The following is a 22,474-nucleotide window of genomic DNA, read 5'->3' on the forward strand; positions in this document are numbered from 1 at the left end:
GGACAAATTTCTATACTGGACGCGGTTTCACCCCCCCCCCCTTTCCTGTAGGCTCTCCCTTCGCCCTTTCCCTCTACCCCTAACCCCGCTTCCCTCTCTGCCCAGTCAAGTTCGCGCCTGCTCCCTACCCTCCCAGCCCCGCCGCTCAGGCCTTTGCCCTGGCCAGGGGTCCTTTAGCACTATGTGTCGCCCGCCCCGCCGTATCCGTCCGCCCTGCCCCCGCCCCCGGGTCCCTTCAACCTGCCTTCCGGCCCGCTTAACGTTTCCACAGCACCACTTACCCCCCCCCCCCCCCACCGCAGCCTCGCGTCCCCTCCACTCAGCGTTTCCCGAGCCCCGCATCCCCTCAGCTCAGTGTCCCCTGCGCTCAGCGTTCCCCCTGCCCGCGTCCCCTGCGCTCGCGTTCCCCCAGCCCCGCGTCCCCTGCGCTCGCGTTCCCGCATCCCCGCGTCCTCTGCGCACAGCGTTCCCCCTGCCCGCGTCCCCTGCGCTCAGCGTTCCCCCTGCCCGCGTCCCCTGCGCTCAGCGTTCCCCCAGCCCCGCGTTCTCCTCAGTCCCCCGTCCCCCCAGGTCCGAGTTCTCCACCATCCCCGCCGGCCCACCCGACGCCCCCGCAGCCTTGCGTTCCCCTGCGCGCTCCCGGCCCCGCCCCCGCCGGCCGCCATGTGACGGGAAGCAGCTGATGGCCTGTGCGGGCAGCGGCGGCGGCGGGGAGGGGGCGGGCGGCGCGGGCGCGGAATGAAGGCCCGCGGCCCTGGGGGCTGAGGCTCCCGCCGCCGCCTGGCGCGGCCCGCGCGTCCTCATGGAGGCCGGAGGTGAGTATCGCGGCGGCGGGAGCGGCGGCAGGGCGGGGACCGAGGCGGGAGCTCAGCTTTGTTTCACTTTCGCTGTCTGCGGCGCCCGCCGTCTCCGCTCGGCCGCAGGGACCGGAGAGGGCGGCCGACCGGCTGGCCGGGTTCCCGAGCTCACGCCGAGGGTGCTGGGCCCGGGTCGCCTGCGCCGTGGCCTCTCCGTCCGCCACGGCCTCTGGGTGGGTGCCTGGGAACCGGGTGGGGCCCCGGACGCTGCCCCGCGGTGACACGTAGGACCCGACACCCTGGTGGGTGAGGTTCAGTCCTGGCTCTGCCTTAGTCCACAGCTGTCACCAGGAAAGCTGGAAACGAGAGAGCTTGGGATGAACTTCCTGACCGCCTGGAGAGCGCCGAGTGGCTCAGGAACGCCAGACCTGCAGCCTCCGGGGCTTCTCCCTAAAGTGGCATGCATTGGGGGGTCTATTACCACACCCCAGGGTCCCCAAATACCCGAGTTTAAAGGCAGCTTCGGTAGGGCAGTCCTAGGAGACAAGGCCTAGGGCTCAGACTTGCTCCAGTGAAGTTCTAGCTTACCTAGGTCGGCAGGAATCGGATGCGCCCGAGGGCTTGCGGTGCTGGGTGGGTTGTTTGATAGGCGGGTATTCCCTGGGGTGGTGTCCCCTTTGCTTTTAGGAAATGACATTTCTTTGTTTGCAGTAGCCAGGCTTTCAGGGATAGGTGTCGCCTGCAGCTCTTCTCCCGGTTTCTATCTAGATAAAGCCTTTGAGTTATCATCCTCACAGAATTCTGTTTAAATGGCCCCTACTGTTTTCTTCTTGAATCTTTTTATAGCTTCCGCTCTCATTTCCATTGATGCCTTAAAGTTAAATCTCAAAGCAATCTGTTCCAGAGCAGTTTTCCCCTGAATGATTGACAGCTGTGTCGTAGGGGTGTGGACATAGCTGTTGAGAGCTGCCAAGCTACTGCTAAAATGGCCAGACACTAGGCCCTGAGTTTTACCCTCTTTTCAAACTGAATAAGTCTATTATTGTAAAGGGATTACAATAGAAAACAGTGGAATAGTGGTTAGAATTAATCTATTAACTCAACAAATATTTGTAGACTATATCCTATGTGCCGGGCATCCTCTAGTTCATGGCTGGCCCATAGAAATATAATAGCAATATGTAATTTAAATGTAGTAGCCATCACTGCCACTAAACTTTTACAATCTGGTGTGTATTTTATTCTTTTTTAAAAACTATTCTTAGCTGGGAGGTGGTGGCGCAGGCCTTTAATCCCAGCATTGGGAGGCAGAGGCAGGTGGATCTCTGTGAGTTTGAGGCCAGCCTGGTCTACAAGAGCTAGTTCCAGGACAGGCTCTAAAGCTACAGAGAAACCCTGTCTTTTAAAAACAAAAAACAAAACAACAACAATAAAAAACTAATTTTTAGATTTATTCATCTTACATTTTATGTATATGAGTGTTTTGCCTGCATGTATGTCTGTGTACCATGCATGTGCCTGGTACCCACAGAGGCCGGAAGAGGAAATCAGATCCCCTGGAATAGGAGTTACAGACAATTGTAAGCCACCATGTGGGTGCTGGAAGTCGAACCCAGGTCCTCTGCTAGAGTAACAAGTGCCCTTAACTGCTGAGCCATCTCTCCAGCTCTATTCTTTTTTTGTTTGTTTGTTTGTTTTCGAGACAGGGTTTCTCTGTAGCTTTGGAGCCTGTCCTGGAACTAGCTCTTGTAGACCAGGCTGGCCTCGAACTCACAGAGATCCGCCTGCCTCTGCCTCCCGAGTGCTGGGATTAAAGGCGTGCGCCACCACTGCCCGGCCCCCAGCTCTATTCTTAACAGCCCTGCCACACTTCATTGGTCCGCAGCTGCTTGTGACTAGGGACTAGTGACAGACAGGCAAGGAGGATTGAGGAGAGATCCATCACAAATGCTACCCAGAAAACCCTGGTGTACAGACTAACTTTAAAGTGATTTAGTCACCTTGGTGAGTCAGGAATGTCACCAAGAAGGTGATGTGGACACAGCCCTGCTTATTATGAGGGAGCAGCCTAGCAATGCAAAGTTCCCAAGGCAGGAAGGAGCACAAAGCTTGCTGCCAGCGGGTTCCTGGCTCCTCCTCAGTTAAAGCAAGCCTCCTTATGCCGGGCCAAGAAGCTGATGAGAGGTGTCTTTCCGTTCTGCCTGTCTATACATCCTCCGTGTTTGGTTGGAAAGCCTGGAAGGGGGTGGGGTAAGGTAGCGCTGGTCAAAGGTTGCTGAACTTTGGTTCCCTAGGATGGTGACTACAGTTAATAACACCGCTAGGGCTTTGGAAATTGCTGACAGGTCTATGAAAGAAATGCTAAGAATATGAAAATGTGCATATGCTCATTAGCTCGACAGACCCCTCCCCCACTTACCCGTGTCTCTGAGTGTCAGTATATCTGTCACATGATATCCAGTAAGTATGTATTGCCTATCAGTCGGATACCCCCCCCAAACATCCAACCAAAGAAGGTCATGCAGGTATAATCTCAGATGGAGATGGATATTTCCAGTCTGTTTTGTTTGTTTTGAAGTTCTACGCTAATTATGGTTTTGTTTTCCAATAGCCAAGTTTAGGCTGGGCCCAGACTCCAAGACACAGCTACCGGTTTCTTCTTTTAGATTCTAGATTCCTGACCTGAAATAGCAAGAGAGGAAACCCCCAACCCAGAAATAGAGTATGAATTCTGGGCAGGGCTAGGGTTTAGGGAGAATTTCAAGTGAATAATGGCACAATCGTCTTGATAGTCTAAGGGGTCTCGTTTCCTCTATATTTAAAGTGGTCTGACTTGTCTGTCTGTCACCGAGTGTCTCCTGGTAGCCTGACTATGTCATCGGGAACAAGCATATGAGGTTGCTGCTGCGAGCAGACCTCCTAGTGATGAGGACGTAGGGAGTTGGAGTCAAAGTGTAGGTGAGATGCAGCCATGGAGTGGCACTCCTGTGGAGGGAAAGGTTGGTGTAGAGTCCTGAGGTTGGGACTTACCAGAGAGGCATAGGGCCAGTGGGGACCTGGGACTTGAGGGCAATATATTTGGTTTGGTTGATTATAAGGGTAACTGAAACCAGAAGCTAAGAAGCAAGGAGAATGGACGAGTAGGAACCAGAACAGAACCCAGAGAGCAGTTAGAAGACTGCCTATAAGCCAGACAACAGGTAGTCCTGCAGAGTCCAATAGTAGCTATGAGATGGGAAAGAAGATCTGGTGAGGCTTTTGGAGACAGACTTGATTGAACTTAACCGTGAATTTGGTCCGGGCAGAGAGAAGTCAAGGCTGGGCCCTTCCATGTTGGGTGGTGCAGCAGCGTATAGAAGAGTGGAAGCTGTGTGTACGGGAGGGTGAGGCAAGCATGAATAGTATAGGAGGGCCAGACACAAACCCATACAGCTTTCTAGGAGGAATGATCTGAGTTTGTCTGTAGAGCGGTTTAGACCCAATGTATTAAAACCTGTATCTTCACATAGAACCTCAAGCAATGAGTTTTTTCTTCAGAAAGCTAAGAATACAATGCATTAAAATTCTATCAGAAGACTGAATTTTCAGCAACATCCATATTTTATAAAACAAGATGCATCTATGGCTCAGTGGGATTTTAAAAGTACTTGCCACAAAAGTTAGTTTAAGTCCTCAAACCCATGGTGGAAGGAGAGAGAACTGGCTCCTGAGAATTGTTGTCTGACCTCCACATGCCCTGTGGTGTTCCTGTGTGTGCGCTACACATACACAAAGATTCTTAGAGAGATACATTTATGTATTTCCTATTGTACACATAGCAGAAAATGCTTGGTTTTTTTTATGTGAATCATTATTGCCTCTGTTTCATTGATACCACCATGCTAACCATGGATCGACTGCATTAGCACTGTGTGTCACTAAGGAAAGAGACAGCCCCTCTTTCTAGCAAAGTTTCTCTTGTAAGGTGTATGCCAGCTGCTTTGAGGCCCAAATGTAAAAAAAAATGTAAAAGCAGGTTTTTAAATATATTAAATACAGCTTGTTTAAATTAGTTTCTATGGAGTCTGAAGAGGTAGCACAGTGGTTATGAGCGCTGGCTCAGTTGGGCAGTGGTAGCACACACCTTCAGTCCTGATGCTCAGGAGATCCAGGCAGATCTCCGAGTTTTTGGACAGACTGGTACAGAGTGAGTTCCAGGACAGCCAAGGGCTACACAGAAAAACCCTGTCTCAAAAAACAAAACCCAAACTGTTCTGGCGGAAGCCCCACCCCAGCCCCTGGCATCCACATACTCAAAGAGTCTGGAATGTTCCTGTGGAAGCTCCACCCCAACCTCCCCTTCCTTGTCTCCCTCTCCCCAAACACAATTCCTCCCCCAGAGATGCTCAAGACTACTCCCATAGGGCATTTAAACTGCACCCCCCAACACCCCAACAGACACGTTTTTTTTTGTTTATTTTATTTTATTTTATTTTTTTTTTTGTCTCTTTCCCTGTCTCCTCTCTGAGTAGCCGGAAAATCATCCAGGAGCCTTTTACCCATTAAACCTGAGCTTTTTCGAATTGGGTTTGATTTGGCCTGATTTGGATTGCTGCGTTGGTGGAGAGGCTTATGGGGTGCAGAAGCTTTTCACAAACAAAACAAAAACAAAACACTGGCTGCTCTTTTAGAGAGAGGATCCAGGTTTGATTCCCATCACCAGCATTGTGGCTTACAACTCTCTGTAACTACAGTTCCAGGGCATCCAACTACCTTTTCTGACCTTTGCTGGCATTGCATACATACACACACACACACACACACACACACACACACACATATACATACACACATACACACACATACATACATACATACACACACATACATACCCACATACACACAGCTAAAACATTTATACACATCAATAACTTATAAAAAAAACCCCACAAAAGCGTCAAATCCCAGAGCTTTTGAAGTGGAATGAGCACAAAGGTCGTCACGGTGTTGAAACCTCTCCGGCCTCTGACTTACAAGTCAGCTATGGAGTTTCTTCACTGGTTCACTCTGAAGAGAACAACAGGAGGTGGGGTTGGGTTGGGCAAACACTGCCCACTTTGAGGAGACACAGCAGCCCCTGGAGAGGGGGTGCAGTCATCTCATCATGGGAAATGCTCAGGTGCTGGTTTATAAGGGATTGAAAAAGGTTTGGCTAGGGGTGCTGCCTGTCAGTAGACCTAGGTGTGAGTATTTGAAGCGGAAAATGAACAGGATGTGAATGGAAAGGGCTTATACACTGGGCAAGGAATAACAAGGGAAGTAGCTTGATAGAGGGATTAGTGCAGGAGTGTGATGGCAGACCTTGGACTATATTGGCTGTGTTCATAGGGTGTTTGGCAGGGTCTCTGGGGGCACAAGAATGAATTAGTAGTAACTTGGAGCAGGTTAAGCTAGGACTAAGGAGACAGAAGTGGGAAGTGGATCCAGTAAGTCTGCTCTGAAGGAGGTGAGGTGGATGCTTGGGAGTGGGAAGTAACCCTTGAACTGAAGGCTCCTGGTTCCTTCTGAAGGGGGGACCTTAAAGGCATTTATTGGCTGGAGTCAGGCACAGTTGCCTCTCACTTTCTTCCTGCTTAGGCATTCACAGGAAAATGAGGCCCCATTCACCAGGTCCACCACACCAGGTTACCATGAGTCATCCAGTGGGGAGGGTTGCCACTGAGTAACCACAGTGGAATGCAGCCTGTGGCTACTGTTACTGCCCTAGGTCATTTGAACGGCTACTCTCTCCCACCAAGTCTTGGGCAGACAGCAGCTTCCCTAGTCTGGTGGTGAGGCTGAAGTATGACGTCTCCTTCCCCAGAGGAACCGCTGCTGCTGGCTGAACTCAAGCCTGGACGTCCCCATCAGTTTGACTGGAAGTCAAGCTGTGAGACATGGAGTGTGGCCTTCTCCCCAGATGGTTCCTGGTTCGCCTGGTCTCAAGGACACTGCGTGGTCAAGCTGGTCCCCTGGCCATTAGAAGAGCAGTTGTAAGTCCTCTTTGTACCCTGGGGAAAGAGGGAGGTCCATGGCGAGTCATAGGGTGCTTTCCCAAGTTGGTCCCTGCTCTTTGGGGTGTTTTCCAAAAATAGGTGAGCAAAGAAAGGCTAAACAGCTGAGGACTTGATCACGGAGCCCAAAGCCCCACATTCTGTTCCTACAGAAGCCAGGTCTCTGGAGTGTGTTGGCCTTACACTCACTTTTTTGGCAGTTTTATTGAGGTAGAGGTGACACCCATACAGTTTGAACATTTGAAGTACACAGCACTAGCTGTGCTTTGTGATGTACTCTTGTAATCGCAGTGCTCAGGAGAGGGAGGCCAGAGAGCTCCCAGTTGCAGGATATCTTGCACTAGGTGGGGAGACTGTCTCAAAAGAAAAACTAAAAGTAAGCGGAGTGCACAGTGCAGCAGCTCTAGCGTCTGCACTGAGATGTATGCCCATCACCACAGTCGACTCCAGAGCATTGCCGTTTCCTCAGGAAGATACCTCTGCCCTTTCTCTTTGGCTCACTGTGCCTTCTGCCCCCACTGTGGATTCTTCCTGGGATCTTTCTGCATGTGTGTGTCTGGACACAGCTCCCGCATAGTGCCTCATGGTTCATGCTGTGTGCCACCGCTCATGGTGGATGTTAGGTTTTGTCTTCACTCTCGGACTGTGTGAGCAGCTTTGCTCTAAACGTTTCTGGACACGTTTGTATGGCTGTGAACGTCCAGGGTCCGGCTGAGCGAGTGGCGGGCTGTTTTCCAAAGAGGTGGTAGAGGTTTCCATTTCCCCAGCGGTGTCTTAGGGTTTGTAATTCTCCACATCCTTGGTGCACTTAACACGTGTCCTTGTTTGTTCCAGCCCAGCGCTCCTGGTGTGAGGTGGGGTCTGGTTCGCATTTCCTTCCTGGCTGCTGCTGCTGAGCGTTTTTCTGAGTTCTTCCTTCTCAGGAATGCCTCCTCAGATCTTTGGCCATTTTCTAACTGGGTCTTTGTTTCCTTTTTGTTTGTTTGTTCCTTTGGTTTTTTTTTTTCTGTTTTTTCTTTTTTTGCTGTTGTTGTTGTTTTGGGACATGGTTTCTCTGTGTATCTTTGGAGTCCGTCCTGGAACTCCCTTTGTTAGACCAGACTGGCCTTGAGCTCACAGAGCTTGCCTCTGCCTCCTGAGTACTAGGATTAAAGGCATGCGCCAGCACCTAGTTTATGGTTTCCTATGCAAAGGTTTCTTTTGGGATAGACGGTTCCAGAGTCTAAATGCCGTGAGCTCCTAGTTGACATAATTCCTATCTGTCCTGGGATCTGCGCATTTATTTATTCACCCAGAATGTCTGTGTGTCTTGCAGATCTTCACTGGGCACTGAGCTAGAGGTGGAGGACACTGACTAAGGATATCAGAGTTTGTTTGGGGGCTCTCGGCATCTCATAAGTAATGGGCTAGATTTCATTTGAATACTTTTGTGAGAAATAGGCTGCCTCAGTGCCACCAAGAGTCCCTGTCCTAGGCCACCAGCACTGCTGGGGAGGAAGGTGTGACTTACACAGTCCCCACTTCCTGGAACCCAATTCTCAAGAATCCTTGGAATGTCCAGAGTGGGGGCCACTGGAGTGACTGGTGGTAGGCTGCCTCCTGTGTGGCTTCAGGAAGGGGGCTGGTGGCCCTGAGTGATTTCCAGTTCCTGCCTTCTGTCTTGATAGGGAAGGTCAAGGTCATTCCCTGCTGTGAAGAAAGTGTTTTATTTCTAAGGAAACCGCAAGAGAGACTCTTTGTATCTAGCTCTGAGTCTAGGGTCAGCTGCTGTCTGAAAGTCTTTGTTGTTTTGCTTTTGTGTTTGTTTTCCTCCTGGGCACTCTTTCTCAGGTATATACATTGTTGTAGGTGAATACCCCTCCTGTGATGACTAAGAAAACCGGAAGAGGTGTTCCAATGTCAGTCATTTTCCTTGTCGTTTACCAAAGCAAGAAAAGTATTTACTAGTGTGCAACGTGAGAGAGTATTGTTTGGGGAATCACAGATTTTGAGGAATGATAATCTGGTGCAGTACAAGCGGATGGCTTCTTTTTAAAGCAGCAGGCAGGGCAGTGGATTGTCGGCACAAGTGCTTGTGAAGCCGAGGCAGGAAAGCAGCCCGAGCAGCTTTAGCAAGACTCAAAAGTAGGGTGCAGCTCAGCAGTGGGCTTCTTTCTGAATGTGTGAGGCTCTGAGTTCCATGCCTTCTGGAAACAACACAGACAGCAAAACAAACCACACAGATGGTGATGCAGTACATACGCAGTCATGGTGTGCAGTGTGCAGTAGCACAGTGGTGTGACATGACACGTGTGACTTTGTTAGAAGTGAACACAGCCATTTGTGTGCTGTGTTTACTGTGGTTAAAGTGTGCTTGGACTGTGAGTCGTTTGGTCCCTGCTGGACCTTGGACCAGGCCTTTGGTGCGAGTGTCCTTACACAGAGCTGTGTGCCCAGTCTGAGTAACATTCATTATTTGTTTCATTTCTGGATCTCCATTGTTTCTTATGTTTTATAAGTTAAAATAATTGTTACTGGTAGTATTTGTATTCTTGTTGGGGGTGTTTGACCTTTGTCTACTTATTTATTCATTTTTTGGCAGAGCTAGTGACACAAGGTAGGAGGACCTTGCCTGTGTAAGAAAAGTGCCCTGTAATTGAGCTACATGCCCAGCCCAGAACAGGCTCTCTGTAGCCCTGGCCGTCCTGGAACTTGCTATACAAATCAGGCAGGCCTTGAACTCCCAGAGATCCCAAAAGCATAAGCTGTTACTCATTTTTTTTCCTTAAATCCTGTTAGCTGGGCATAGTGAAGCACTCTTTTCTTTTTTAGATTTATTTATTATGTATGCAGTGTTCTGCCTGCATGTATGCTTGCATGCTAGACAAGGGCACCAGATCTCATTACGGATGGTTGTGAGCCACCATGTGGATGATGGGAATTGAACTTGGGACCTTCGGAAGAGCAGCCAGTGCTCTTAACCACTGAGCCATCTCTTCAGCAAGTGAGATACTCCTTTAGTCCCAGCACTGGGTAGGCAGAGGCAAGTGATCTACATAGTGACTTCCAGGACAGCCAGAGCTATAAAATAGAGAGATCCTGTCTAAAAAAAAAATCTACTAGGAAATGCTTTTATTATTGAGTGACTACCTACCTGGTCAACCATTAATCATAGGCACCACTCTCAAGAATAAAGATCTTAGAAATTGTTTAAACAGTTAGGTGTGTGCATGTGTGCGTTTGCACACGTGTGGAAGCCAAGGGACAGTTTGTAGACATCAGTTCTCTCCTTCCGCCATGTGGGCCCCAGGCATCTAACACGGACTGTCAGCTTGACAGCAGGTGCCTGCTCTACTGAGCCACCCCACCTGCCCAAATCTCAGAAACGTTCATTCAGGAAGCCAGGTTCTGCTAGAGTCCACTCAGCCCCTCTTCTCAGTGTGCACTCTGCCGCCCCTCCCCTTCCGGAGTGTCTGTCTCTCTTCTGGGGGTCGCCCAGAGCAGTCTTTGAGCACTGGGCTAGGACACTGTGGTGTGGGCTTGAGTTGCAGCTCTACCCCCTCGTGTGACCCAGTGAGATCCATTCCTCTGACGTCTCACTGTTCCCATGCCGCTCCTCCTTGCTTTGCTCAGTTGAAGAGCCTGTGTGTGACCGTGAGACTTTGTGCTTCTGATGTCATGACTCTTCTAGTTTATGTAGGCTACTTTAGGGTCCCCAAGGAGAAACTGCGAAGTTCTCAAGGGCATAATCAGCATAACCCTATTGTTGAGCCATACATGACTTTCCCTTCCTAGAAAAGCCCAGCATATTAAATGAAATGAAACAATGCATAGTTTCTTATCCCTTTGAGTGAAGGGGCACAGAGGTGCCCTTCATTCAGATATAGAAGCAAAAGTTGTGCTTTTGAAAATCTGGAGGTTCTAAGCTGTTTCATTCCTCCTGTGCCTTGTTCATTTTCCTCTTTAGGGACAAGGTCTCCCCGTGTGGTCCACACTGGTCTCAAACTACTGATCCTCCTCCATGAACTTCCTAAATGCTAGGATCACAGGTGTGCAGGACCACCCATCTAGCACTGTGGCTTCTTTTCTCTTGTTTTTGTTCTTCAGACAGGGCTTCTCTACATAGCCCTGGCTATCCTGTAGACCAGGCTGGCCTTGAATTCAGAGATCTGTCTGCCTCTGCCTCCTGAGTGCTGAGAGTGCTGAGATTAAAGGTGTGTACTACTATGTATGGCTTTTGTGGCCTGTTTTTTTGTTTTTGTTTTTTAATATTATGTATACAATATTCTGTATATGTGTGTATGCCCGCACGCCAGAAGAGGGCACCAGACCTAATTACAGATGGTTGTGAACCACCATGTGGTTGCTGGGAATTGAACTCAGGACCTTTGGAAGAGCAGGCAGTGCTCTTAACCTCTGAGCCATCTTTCCAGCCCCTTATGGGATGTTTTAAATTCTACCCCAAGGTGACAACCTGGTCCCTGTGTCAGGCTCAGGCGGTGTGAAAAGTACAGATAGTACAGAGAACAGGGTGTGCATTGGTCAGGACCAGTAGAGACCCTGATGAGAGGACATTCAGCCATTTGGATCAGAGGTAACAGGCAGTTTGATTTTGGTGTCTGCATCCCAGGATGATAACATGCTTCACATCTAGAAGATGAAAAACACGGTGGGGAGGTGCCTGATCATTTAACAACACCAGAATCCTAGAATCCTAGGATTTCCCTTCATCTTCCCAATGCTGTTTTTATCTAGAACAGCAGCATTCTTTCTCCGGATGATGACTGGTTGGGCTCTGTGGGCCGGGTCTGTCCTGACTGGCTCCTTCAGTATTGTGCTCTACACAGAAATGAGGGAGCAGGGTTCCAACAAAACCTTGATTTTTTTTAAAATTGATTTTATTGAGCTCTACATTTTTCTCTGCTCCCCTCCCTGCCTCTCCCCTCCCTTTCAGCCCTCTTCCAAGGTCCCCATGCTCCCAATTTACTCAGGAGATCTTGTCTTTTTCTACTTCCCCTGTAGATTAGATCCATGTATGTCTCTTTTAGAGTCCTCATTGTTGTCTAGGTTCTCTGGGATTGTGATTTGTAGGCTGGTTTTCTTTGCTTTATGTTTAAAAACCACTTATGAGGGCAGGAGAGATGGCTTTGCCTGCTCTTCCAAAGGTCTTGAGTTCAATTCCCAGCAACCACATGTGCTCACAGCCATCTGTAATGAGATTTAGGGCCCTCTTCTGGCCTGCAGAGATACATGCAGGCAGAACACTGAATACATAATAAATAAATTAAATAAGTCTTTTAAAAAACCACTTATGAGTGAGAAGATATGATAATTGTCTTTCTGGGTCAGGGTTACCTCACTCAGTATGATTGATGTTTTCTAGATCCATCCATTTGCCTGCAAATTTCAAGATTTATTTTTTTTCTGCTGTGTAGTACTCCATTGTGTAAATGTACCACATTTTCCTTATCCATTCTTCGGTCGAGGGGCATTAAGGTTGTTTCCAGGTTCTGGCCATGACAAACAGTGCTGCTATGAACATAGTTGAGCATATGTCCTTGTGGCACGACTGAGCATCCTTTGGATATATACCCAAAAGTGGTATTGCTGGGTCTTGAGGAAGGTTGTTTCCTAATTTTCTGAGAAATCACCACACTGACATCCAAAGGGGCTGTACCAGTTTGCATTCCCACCAGCAATGCAGAAGTGTTCCCTTTTCCCCACAACCTCTCCAGCATAAGTTGTCATTAGTGTTTTTAATCTTGCCCATTCTTACAGGTGTAAGATGGAATCTCAGAGTTGTTTTGATGTGCATTTCTCTGGCTACTAAGGATCAACACCTCTATGTTTAAACCTTGTCATTTGACTGGGGATGGGCATATCTCTAGCCTCCCCTCTCAGGATACAGAGACAGGCGCATCTCTGAGTTCCAGGCCAGCCAGGGCTGTAGAGTAAGAAAGACCGTGTCTCAAAAAGCAAACAAATCCTGTCATTTTCTACAACATCGGTAAACCTAGAAGACATAAAAAGTAAAATAAGCTGCGGGCCTTCATGTGTGGAATCTAGAAAAGAATAGCCTGCTAGGGGCAGGAGTACATGCTGGCTCCAAGGGGGAGAGTGGTGCAGAGCCCCAGGGTGAGGGGGAGTGTGTGAGAGGCTCACCCTTGTCTTTATACATCACACATGCACACCCCCGTGGTGTGCACTGTAAATATATACAGTTTTGTCAACATACAGTGACTTTTTAAAACAAATGACAAAAGAATTGTTGAGCAAAAGCAGACAGTGCTGCCCTGGGTGTGTTCTGCAGCAGACGGTGCTGCCCTGGGTGTGTTCTGCAGCAGACCGTGCTGCCCTGGGTGTGTTCTGCTGCAGACAGTGCTGCCCTGGGTGTGTTCTGCTGCAGACAGCGCTGCCCTGGGTGTGTTCTGCAGCAGACAGTGCTGCCCTGGGTGTGTTCTGCAGCAGACAGCGCTGCCCTGGGTGTGTTCTGCTGCAGACAGCGCTGCCCTGGGTGTGTTCTGCAGCAGACAGCGCTGCCCTGGGTGTGTTCTGCAGCAGACAGCGCTGCCCTGGGTGTGTTCTGCAGCAGACAGTGCTGCCCTGGGTGTGTTCTGCTGCAGACAGTGCTGCCCTGGGTGTGTTCTGCTGCAGACAGTGCTGCCCTGGGTGTGTTCTGCTGCCCTCCGATTGTGGAGAGCCTCCATTTCTCCAGATGAGCTTTATACAATTTTTAACATATTGCACTACACAATTGACAGAAATGTGGTTTAATGGACCTTTTCAGGGCACATGAGGATATAGCAATTCAGTCACATGTGTTGATAGGTATAGAATTCCTCATGACATAAATCTGAGCTTGCCTTGGGGTCTGGGGTCCCCATCTGGTTTCCCCAATTGAGTGTATAAAAACTGTCAACATGGCTCAGAAGAGTGGGTCTTCCTGTCTGCTGGTCACGTCCACTGTGTGGAGTAGTAAAACATATGCTTCCAGACCAAACCCTAGCGCGTCTGCTTCACCTGTGCATTGTGACAGTATCCGGTCCAGTGTGGACAGGACCTGTGCTGGGGCCTGAGCTTCACTGTCCTGGACTTGTTTCCCAGTAGAATGTGAAAGGTCGTGACTGGGCTGGACTGCGAGGCCCCAGGGCAATGTCACCTGTGCAGTGCTGTGGTCACTGTTCTGCTGATGGGTCACAAGCTAGAAGTACTGCCAGGGAAATAGGTGGAAGAGCCTCTTCGTCACCAGGACTGCAGTGAGGGCAGATGGGTATGCACCACATGGGCTATAATGGCAAAAGAGGGTTCACTCATGGGGATTTCTGAATTGTAGATGGGGCCTTGTTGAGCAGGAAAGCAGCAGATGGAGAGTCTCCATGTTCTAATTCTGTCTGTCCTGGTTCTAAAGCATTGCATACTCTCTCAGGTGGAAAAGTGTTTGATTCTCTCCAGGACCCAAACCCAAGAGAACTTTCTGAGCAGCGTGTGGCTTGCTGGAGCCTCTGTGGTCTACTTACCCCACAAGGCAGGGCACCCCATTGCAGAGACTTGCAAGTTGAATGGGCCAAAGCAATGAAGCCTGTGTCCCATGAATTTCAAAAGGAGGCAAAACTATACCAGAATTCACCAAATGCCAGAAGTGGCTTCTAGGAATTGAGTCTCGATGGCATGTTGATTGACATGGTTACAATTGTAGATTCATTCAGAAAATGTCTGCTTTGCCCAGCATCCCTAAAGGATTCGAAGCCAAAAGCCGGAGCAGCAAAAATGATTCAAAAGGACGAGGCAGCCTGAAGGAGAAGACTCTGGACTGTGGTCAGATTGTGTGGGGGTTGGCCTTCAGCCCGTGGCCCTCTCCGCCCAGCAGGAAACTCTGGGCACGCCACCATCCCCAGGTGCCAGATGTTTCTTGCCTGATCCTGGCCACGGGTCTCAATGATGGACAGATCAAGATTTGGGAGGTGCAGACAGGTAGGTGTTTCTGGTTAGTAAGGTCCAGGGCGGTGTGCTCATGACATGTGGTCAGGCCCAGAGGCTCCTTCGACCACCAGGCTGAGGAGTGGGCAGTGACTGCCAAGTCTGCTTTGCCTTACACTGACCAAGGGCTTCTGCTCCCTCCAGGGCTCCTGCTTCTGAATCTTTCTGGCCACCAAGACGTCGTGAGAGATCTGAGTTTCACACCCAGTGGAAGTTTGATTTTGGTCTCTGCATCCCGGGACAAGACTCTTCGAATCTGGGACCTGAACAAACATGGTAGGAGAGGCGCCGGAGGCACTTGGTCCTGTATTGCTTCCCTCATCTCACCGGTGCCATTTTATTGAGTTGTGTTCCTTCTTCATCTTACCCAACAAGCCTCTCTAAGATGTTCTTTCTGTCACCCGGTGTCCCAAAATACTGAGCTAAAGATATCTTAGTACCAGAAGTTCACGTACGTCTTCCTGTAGGGGCAGGTTCTAGACCCCCAGGACACCAACACCAGAGAGTACTGTGCCTCTTATATAAGCTGCCGTAGACTGCACAGAACCCACACATACGCCCTACTTTAAGCCATCTCTAGAGGACTCCTAATCCCTCATGTGGGCAGTGCTCTGAAAACAGTTGTTACACTGTCTTGTTTAGGCAGCACTGACAAGAAGATTTTATACTCAATACAGATAGTCTTTTTTAAAATTCTAATTTATTATCTTCTGGGAGCATAACACATGCCACAGCCTGTATATGGAGGTCAGACTGCAGGAGTGCGTTCTCTCCTTTTAGCCATATGTGGGAAAATGATGGCAATAAAGTCTTCTTCCCTCTGTCACCATTCAGGGGTCAACACCAGAGCTGTATGGAACTGTCCCCTGTACACAGCTATCTCAAATAGAATGCCATAAAAACTAACCACCTTCAAAGAGACAGGTACTCTAAGCTGAGATCCTATTTCACAAAGACACCTTTTCTTTCAGGAAGCCCCCAACTGGACTCGAGACCAGGGCCTCCCAGCCAGAGGAGCTATTATCCTCCAGGGAATACTGGCAATGTCTGAAGAGGTTAAAAATGGCCGCTAGGGGCTGGAGAGATAGCTCAGATGTTAAGAGCACTGACTGTTCTTCTAGAGGTTCTGAGTTCAATTCCCAGCAACCACATGGTCTCACAGCCATCTGTAATGAGATCTGGTGTCCTCTTCTGGTACACAGACAGAACACTGTATACATAGTAAATAGATAAATCTTTAAAAAAAAAAAATGGCCTCTAAAAAGACAGAGGATGGCATGCTGGTTGACAGCCTGGAGTGCACAGGCTAGCTCAGACCAAAATCCTGTTCTGGGTCTCACATCCTTAGGGGCAGCAGCACTTGGGAATGTCTAATATGCTGTCCTGTAATAGAGCACAGATGCACTTTAGAACATTAATATGCAGCTAGTCCAAATACCCAGGAACACACACATATGGATTTATTGTAACTGAACATAGGTTGAATGCCGTTTTCTTTTTAAAGGATATCTGGGCAGGCAAGATGGCTCAGTGCTAAATGAACCTGCTGCCAAGTATGAACCCACATGGTAGAAGGAAATGGCAAAAGAGGCAGTCATAGAAGAGGCTAATGACCCCACACGAGAAGGGTCAGAACTTAGCTCTGGTGGCTGTTCTGCCTCCCATTATGTAATATTTCTCCTACTTCTCAGAAATGAGAATGGTACCTTTAATTATAGCACTTGGGAGGCAGAGGCAGGTGGATCTCTGTGAGTTTGAGGCCAGCCTGGTCTACAGAGCAAGTTTCAGGATATCCAGGGCTACACAGAGAAACCATGTCTCAAAAAAAAAAAAAAAAAACCAAACAAACAAAACAAAGAAATGAGAATTGTAATTAGTGCCTTAGTTTGGGCTTGCATAGTACATACTATAGCAGTGATTCTCAGCCTGCTTAATGCTACAACCCTTTAATACAGTTTCTTATGTTGTGACCCCCCCAGCCATAACATTATTTTCATTGCTACTTTGTAACTGTAGTTTTGCTACTGTTATGAGTCATAATGTAAACATCTGTGTTTTCCTGGATTCACGAGTTGGGCCACCCCAAAGGGGTTGAGAACCATTGTACTGCTGCTTGGAGGCTACCTCAGTAAGCATCTGCCTCTCTTTCTGAAATCCACTGAAGTCTCAGACCAGGGTGTGGCACATGGCTGATGACAGAGTTCACTCCAGCCCATAGATGGCTATTTCACAAGACAAAAAGGGCAGGAAAGCTTTCTAGGCTTGCTTGCTTTTATAAAGCACTAAATATCCCCCTCAAGACCAATTTAATTTCCCAAAGACCCCATTCCAAATGCCTTCACCTTGGAGATTATGTTCGTAGCCTATGAATGTTGAGGTCTCCACAGTCTGTAGGTGTTTGGAGTGTCCTCATCCACACCACCCGCTCACTACTAGAACCCTGGTGGCTTCTGTCTATGCCTGGAGCTTGAAAACAAGCAGTCTGAAAGGGCTTCTGCCCACCAACCTGAGCTATTGTGTACTCTTCTTTCTGAGATAGGGCCTCTCTCTGTAACCCTGAGTGTCCTGGAGCTCTCTACATAGGCCAGGCTGACCTCTCTTCCTTCCATGTGCTAGAACTAACGGCTGACACCTCTAGACCCAGCTCTCATATTTCTCGTGCTATGTGTGTAGAGCTTGCTCACCATGTAGCTTAGCCTAGCCTGGCCCTTCCCAATGCTGGGCACACTTGATGGGAAGGTTTGAGGGGAGGCTCAGTAAATCCCTTGCTGATGAGGAGAATGGACCAGGTGACAGTGACTCAGAGTGGGTGGAACAAAGTAGATTTTGGGGAGTACTTTTTTTTAAGTTTATTTTATGTGTATTTAATGTTTTGCCTGTATGGATGTATACACACAGTGTGTGTGTGTGCTACTCACAGAGGTCAGGACCTGTCAGATCCCATGGAGTTGGAGTTAAGGATGGTTATGAGCTATTATGTAGGTGCTGGGAACCAAACCTGGGTCCTCTGCAAGGGCAGCAAGTGCTCTAACCTCTGAGAAATCTCTCCAGTCCCAAGTAGGGCTTTCCAAGAAAAGGGACAAGGTACGTTACCAGGTTCCAGGCACTGTCTTACTAACCCAACTTGCCATACTACATACAGCTAAATTGCTGTAGAAGAAACTATGGTTGAGTTTCACAGCTTAGTCATTTATAGCCACGTGTGCATTTGAGCTTGGTAAATTCTTGTGTTTCTTGCTTAGCTCTTTATGTCCCCATTGTTCCTCCCTTCTCTCTTCTGTCTTCTGCACTTCCCTTACAATTGGTAGCTCAAGTCAGAAACCCAGGCTGTCTCTGTCCATACTATGTCTGTGCTTGTGAACATATAAAATCCTGAACACACAGAGCTTGAGGTCATGCCACAGACACAGACCTCAGTCCTCATCTCCTGTATGCTGCAGTTTTTATTAAGCAATACCCCACATGGGAAAAATCTTTCTATTCCTTCTGGTCCGATGGGCTAGGTGTACTCCCCATTAAGTCACCTTGAGAAAGCACAGCATGTGACTGGTACTGTAAATGCACAGTGCTGTGGTCAGAACCGGGCTGTCTGACCTCAGAGAGCACGCCTCTGATGACTGCACCCTGCTGTGAGTGCTTGAAAAGGGATCTGTGGGCACCTGAGAGCCTGTCAATCAATCCTGTACAGGGGTGGGCACTTCCGGTGTTGGGTTCATGAAGACTGTCCTTTGTGCAGTGCAGCTTTGCCCTGCTCCTCTGTAAGTTAGAGGACGTCACAGGGCATGAGCTCCTTGGCTTTCTGGCTGCTGCATCCACAGACTATAGTTTAAAATGCCAGTCTTGTCCTCCACTAGAATTGGGTTTGGCTCTGGCTGAGAACTAGATGGCTGCACTGGGTCTCTCACGTTCTGAGGGCTGATTCTCCCTCTGCTCTTCCCCGGCAGGTAAGCAGATCCAGGTGTTGTCCGGCCACCTGCAGTGGGTTTACTGCTGCTCTATCTCCCCTGACTGCAGCATGTTATGTTCCGCAGCTGGTGAGAAGTCGGTAAGCATCTAGTGTGTGAATGTGCACAGCACTCACAGGTCCGAGTCCATCTGCCGTGTGCGAGTGTGCACAGCATGTGTGTGCCCAAGCATGTGTGAGCCTGAGCCAGCCCATCACCAGTGTGTGTGTACACACAGAGCACGTGTGAGCCTGAGCCAGCCCATCTGCCAGTATGTGAGTACACACACAGCACATGTGAGCCTGAGCCCTACACAACTCTGTGGAAGCTGACACCTGAACATGACAATGGGAGAGGATTTAGAAATGGGTACTTCATCTTTGGGAGTGTTTCCTTCTCCAGAATGGCCAAGTGCAATATTTTTAAATTATTTTTTCTCCTTTGGAGTTCAGGGTTTTAACAGGAGTGTTTTTTTTTTTTTTAATTTTTAAATTTTCTTATTTTTTGGTTTTTTTTGAGACAGGGTTTCTCTTCTTAGTTCTGTCCCAGAACTCACTCTGTAGACCAGATTGGCCTTGAACTAATCCACCTGCCTCTGCCTCCAAAGTGCTGGGATTAAAGGTGTGTGCCACCATAACCCCACTTGCTAAGGTTCTTAAACCAGGTAAATGTTAAATGTCTGGGAAGGGTGCTGCTGCTTGGTCTATGGGGCCCACGCCTCACCTCATACCTGATGCTATGCTTGGTTTCAAGTGGAACAAGCTACTGATAGGTCTCCTTCAGCCCTGCTACCTGGTCACAAAGAGGGATCAGAAAGCCATGAGAATGTTGAGTAGGCAACCTTCTGTCGTCTAGCCTAGCCTATGCGCTCTTAAGATGTAATGCACATTGTAAGTGCTTAAACCTGCATGGTGGGTCCTAGGAAGGCTGTAGAAAAAGAAAAAATTATACTTTCCCTGGTTGGGGGGCAGGATGGGGATTTCTGTGGTTGTAATTGCTCTGGTGTCTGAGCAAGCACCTTTGCTTCTGCCCACCATCAGACCATTTCTGTCTTGTTGCAGGTCTTCCTGTGGAGCATGAGGTCCTACACACTAATCCGGAAGCTGGAAGGCCACCAGAGCAGTGTTGTCTCCTGTGACTTCTCTCCTGACTCTGCCTTGCTCGTCACAGCTTCTTACGACACCAGCGTGATTATGTGGGACCCCTACACTGGCGAGAGGCTGAGGTCACTTCAGTAAGGACCTTGTGGGGTTATTCATACTCCCTTGGAGTCTGGGACAGGGTGAAACAGCTTGGGTGGAAGAACGCAGCTGGCTCAGTGCTTCGGTTCAGAATGTGAAACCACAGTGACTCTTCTCACCTGTTAACCGTAGTACCAGGTTCACAGTGACTCTTCTCACCTGTTAACCGTAGTACCAGGTTCACAGTGACTCTCACCAGAACCGTCACCTCCAGTTTAAATTTCTGTCCTCCCAAGCTTGCTCTACTTTTCCCTTACTTTCTGTTGTTTCCAAAGCAAATGATAGTAATCCTGTAATTATCACAGACCAGCCTAGAAAAGACTTTGCATTTTCACTGTGGCATTAAAGTGGGGGCTGACCTACTTTGCATAAGAAAATTAGCACAAGTGTTGGTGACCCCTCTGACACCTTAAAACACTCAGAGCTTTCAGTGGGCCTTGTTTTCCAGTCTGCAGATGTGTGGTTTTACAGGAGCACAGCCAGAGCACTTGGTGTACTCCCTGCAGGTGAGGATGCTGGGGGAGGGTAACCATCGGTCCAGACCTGGTGCTGTTTCTTTGTAGTCACACCCAGCTCGAACCTGTCATGGATGACAGTGATGTCCACATGAGCTCCCTGCGGTCTGTGTGCTTCTCTCCTGAAGGCTTGTACCTCGCTACAGTGGCAGATGACAGGTAAGGAGGGATGTGGGAGACTGCTGTAGAGCTGATAGTTGCGAGTAATGGCAGGCATTCCTCGCTGGCCTCCAACTCAGCATACACATAACCTCTCTCCTGTCCAGGCTCCTCAGGATCTGGGCTCTGGAACTGAAGGCTCCAGTTGCCTTTGCTCCCATGACCAATGGTCTTTGCTGCACATTCTTCCCACATGGTGGAGTTATCGCCACAGGGTACGTATCTGTGTTGAGCAGATGAGCAGTAGTATCTCTTGCCTATACCGTGACATTTTTTAAGAGAAGAAAGTGAGCCTGGCGGTGGTGGCGCACGCCTTTAATCCCAGCACTCGGGAGGCAGAGGCAGGTGGATCTCTGTGAGTTCGAGGCCAGCCTGGTCTACAAGAGCTAGTTCCAGGCCAGGCTCTAAAAAAGCTGCAGAGAAACCTTGTCTCGAAAAACCAAAAAAAAAAAAAAAGAGAAGAAAGTGTCTACAATAGTCTTGCCTAAGAAAATCTAAGGTTACATAAAATATTCTCTTCTGCCACTGTGTCATTTATAGATGTTAATAATTAACATGCAGCAAAAGACACATATATGGTTCATATTACCCTGAATGGCCAATTCCACAAGGAGGCCTAAGATAGGATGGTGTGGCCACCTTACAGATGACATCTGTAATTGATAGTGGCATTGTCTGCTATTATGTATGAGCCCAGGGCCTTCTCAATGCTAGGCAAACACTCTGCTATATCCCCAGCCCTTTTCTTTTCGAGTTAGCATGTCGAGGGCTGTGATGACAGAGGTTTTTTGTCATCAAAGACCTCTGTTTTTGGATAGTGTCACTATATTGCCCAGGCCAGCCTTAAACACCTGGGCTCGGGCTCTCATCCTGCTTTAATCTTATATAACAGCTGGGACCACAGGCGTGGGCTGTGTCCTAGGCTCTAGTAATTCTATCAAACAGTCGTTACTTAGCAATTTATAGCCCGTCCCAGTCAAGAGTACACTTCAGTTTCTGGAGCCCCCTATTTCAGGGGGCCTGCTAAGGATTGGTTTCTGTTGTTTCAGGACAAGAGATGGCCATGTCCAGTTCTGGACAGCTCCCCGCGTCCTGTCCTCACTGAAGCATTTATGCAGGAAAGCCCTTCGAAGTTTCCTCACAACATACCAAGTCCTAGCACTGCCAATCCCTAAGAAGATGAAAGAGTTCCTCACATACAGGACTTTGTAGTAGCAGCCACCCCGACTCCTGTAGCAGAAGCAATGCAAGGGACTGGCTTGGATGGAGCCAGCAGATGACACTGGACCCGCTGTGGACCTTTCTCCCCATTGGCATGTGCAAGTAGGTCTGAGGGACCCCACTTCCGTGGTGCCAGCCTTACCTCGTCTTCGTCCATTGTGAGTGGCCTTCGTCAGTCTAGTTGTCTTGAAGCCATTCCTGTGGATGGAGCTGTTTGGTTTGTTACTCAGCTGCAGGTGGTCTGGGCTGTGCCCCTCATCAATACACTAGTACTGGCTTTTATTTCTCTTTAAACAGTGGTGTGCATGTGTAGGAAATGACAAGTACATCAGATCATATGAGGAGGTGTTCCTCAACTGCATGACGGTCAGATGGCCATTATCAGCATCATATTTATTTGTATTTTCTCAGCAGATATTAAGGTACAACTATGTTTTCTCAGTGGTCTTTAAAAGCCAAGAGTTCTTACGTGGCCCAGTTGTGAAGCCATGTCTAGTTGTGTGGAGTCAGTGTCGTCACTGGCTCATGCTGTCACGTGCGTGCGTTTGTCTCTGCTGCTTGACCTCATGGGACTCGCCCTCCACTCCAACTGCCCTGAACAGACAGCCC

The 22,474-nt window shown here is 48.8% G+C and overlaps 1 protein-coding gene across 2 annotated transcripts; it reads left to right on the forward strand.

Annotated features, from left to right (window-relative positions):
- Positions 1-685: 685 nt before the first annotated feature.
- Wsb2 (WD repeat and SOCS box containing 2) lies at positions 686-22,054 on the forward strand. Of its 2 annotated transcripts, XM_038345100.2 has the most exons (10): positions 5,734-5,955; positions 6,414-6,466; positions 6,640-6,808; positions 14,535-14,779; positions 14,930-15,061; positions 18,730-18,830; positions 19,791-19,963; positions 20,534-20,644; positions 20,752-20,859; positions 21,694-22,054. In XM_038345100.2, exons 1-10 carry the CDS (start codon positions 5,948-5,950, stop codon positions 21,854-21,856), a joined length of 1,263 nt encoding a protein of 420 aa, XP_038201028.1. In that variant the 5' UTR covers positions 5,734-5,947; the 3' UTR covers positions 21,857-22,054. The 2 variants fall into 2 exon arrangements, with proteins under 2 accessions (XP_038201030.1, XP_038201028.1); XM_038345102.1 differs by lacking the exons at positions 5,734-5,955; positions 6,414-6,466 and adding an exon at positions 686-815.
- Positions 22,055-22,474: the final 420 nt, after the last annotated feature.

The sequence above is a fragment of the Arvicola amphibius genome, chromosome 10 (assembly GCF_903992535.2).
Source record: "Arvicola amphibius chromosome 10, mArvAmp1.2, whole genome shotgun sequence".
Taxonomy (NCBI): Eukaryota; Metazoa; Chordata; class Mammalia; order Rodentia; family Cricetidae; genus Arvicola; species Arvicola amphibius.

Excerpts from the sequence above, each read along its gene's own strand:
- Wsb2 (XM_038345100.2), top strand. Across the intron at positions 6,467-6,639 it reads GTCCACCACACCAGGTTACC|AGGAACCGCTGCTGCTGGCT; the intron begins ATGAGTCATCCA and ends CTCCTTCCCCAG. Across the intron at positions 14,780-14,929 it reads GATTTGGGAGGTGCAGACAG|GGCTCCTGCTTCTGAATCTT; the intron begins GTAGGTGTTTCT and ends TGCTCCCTCCAG.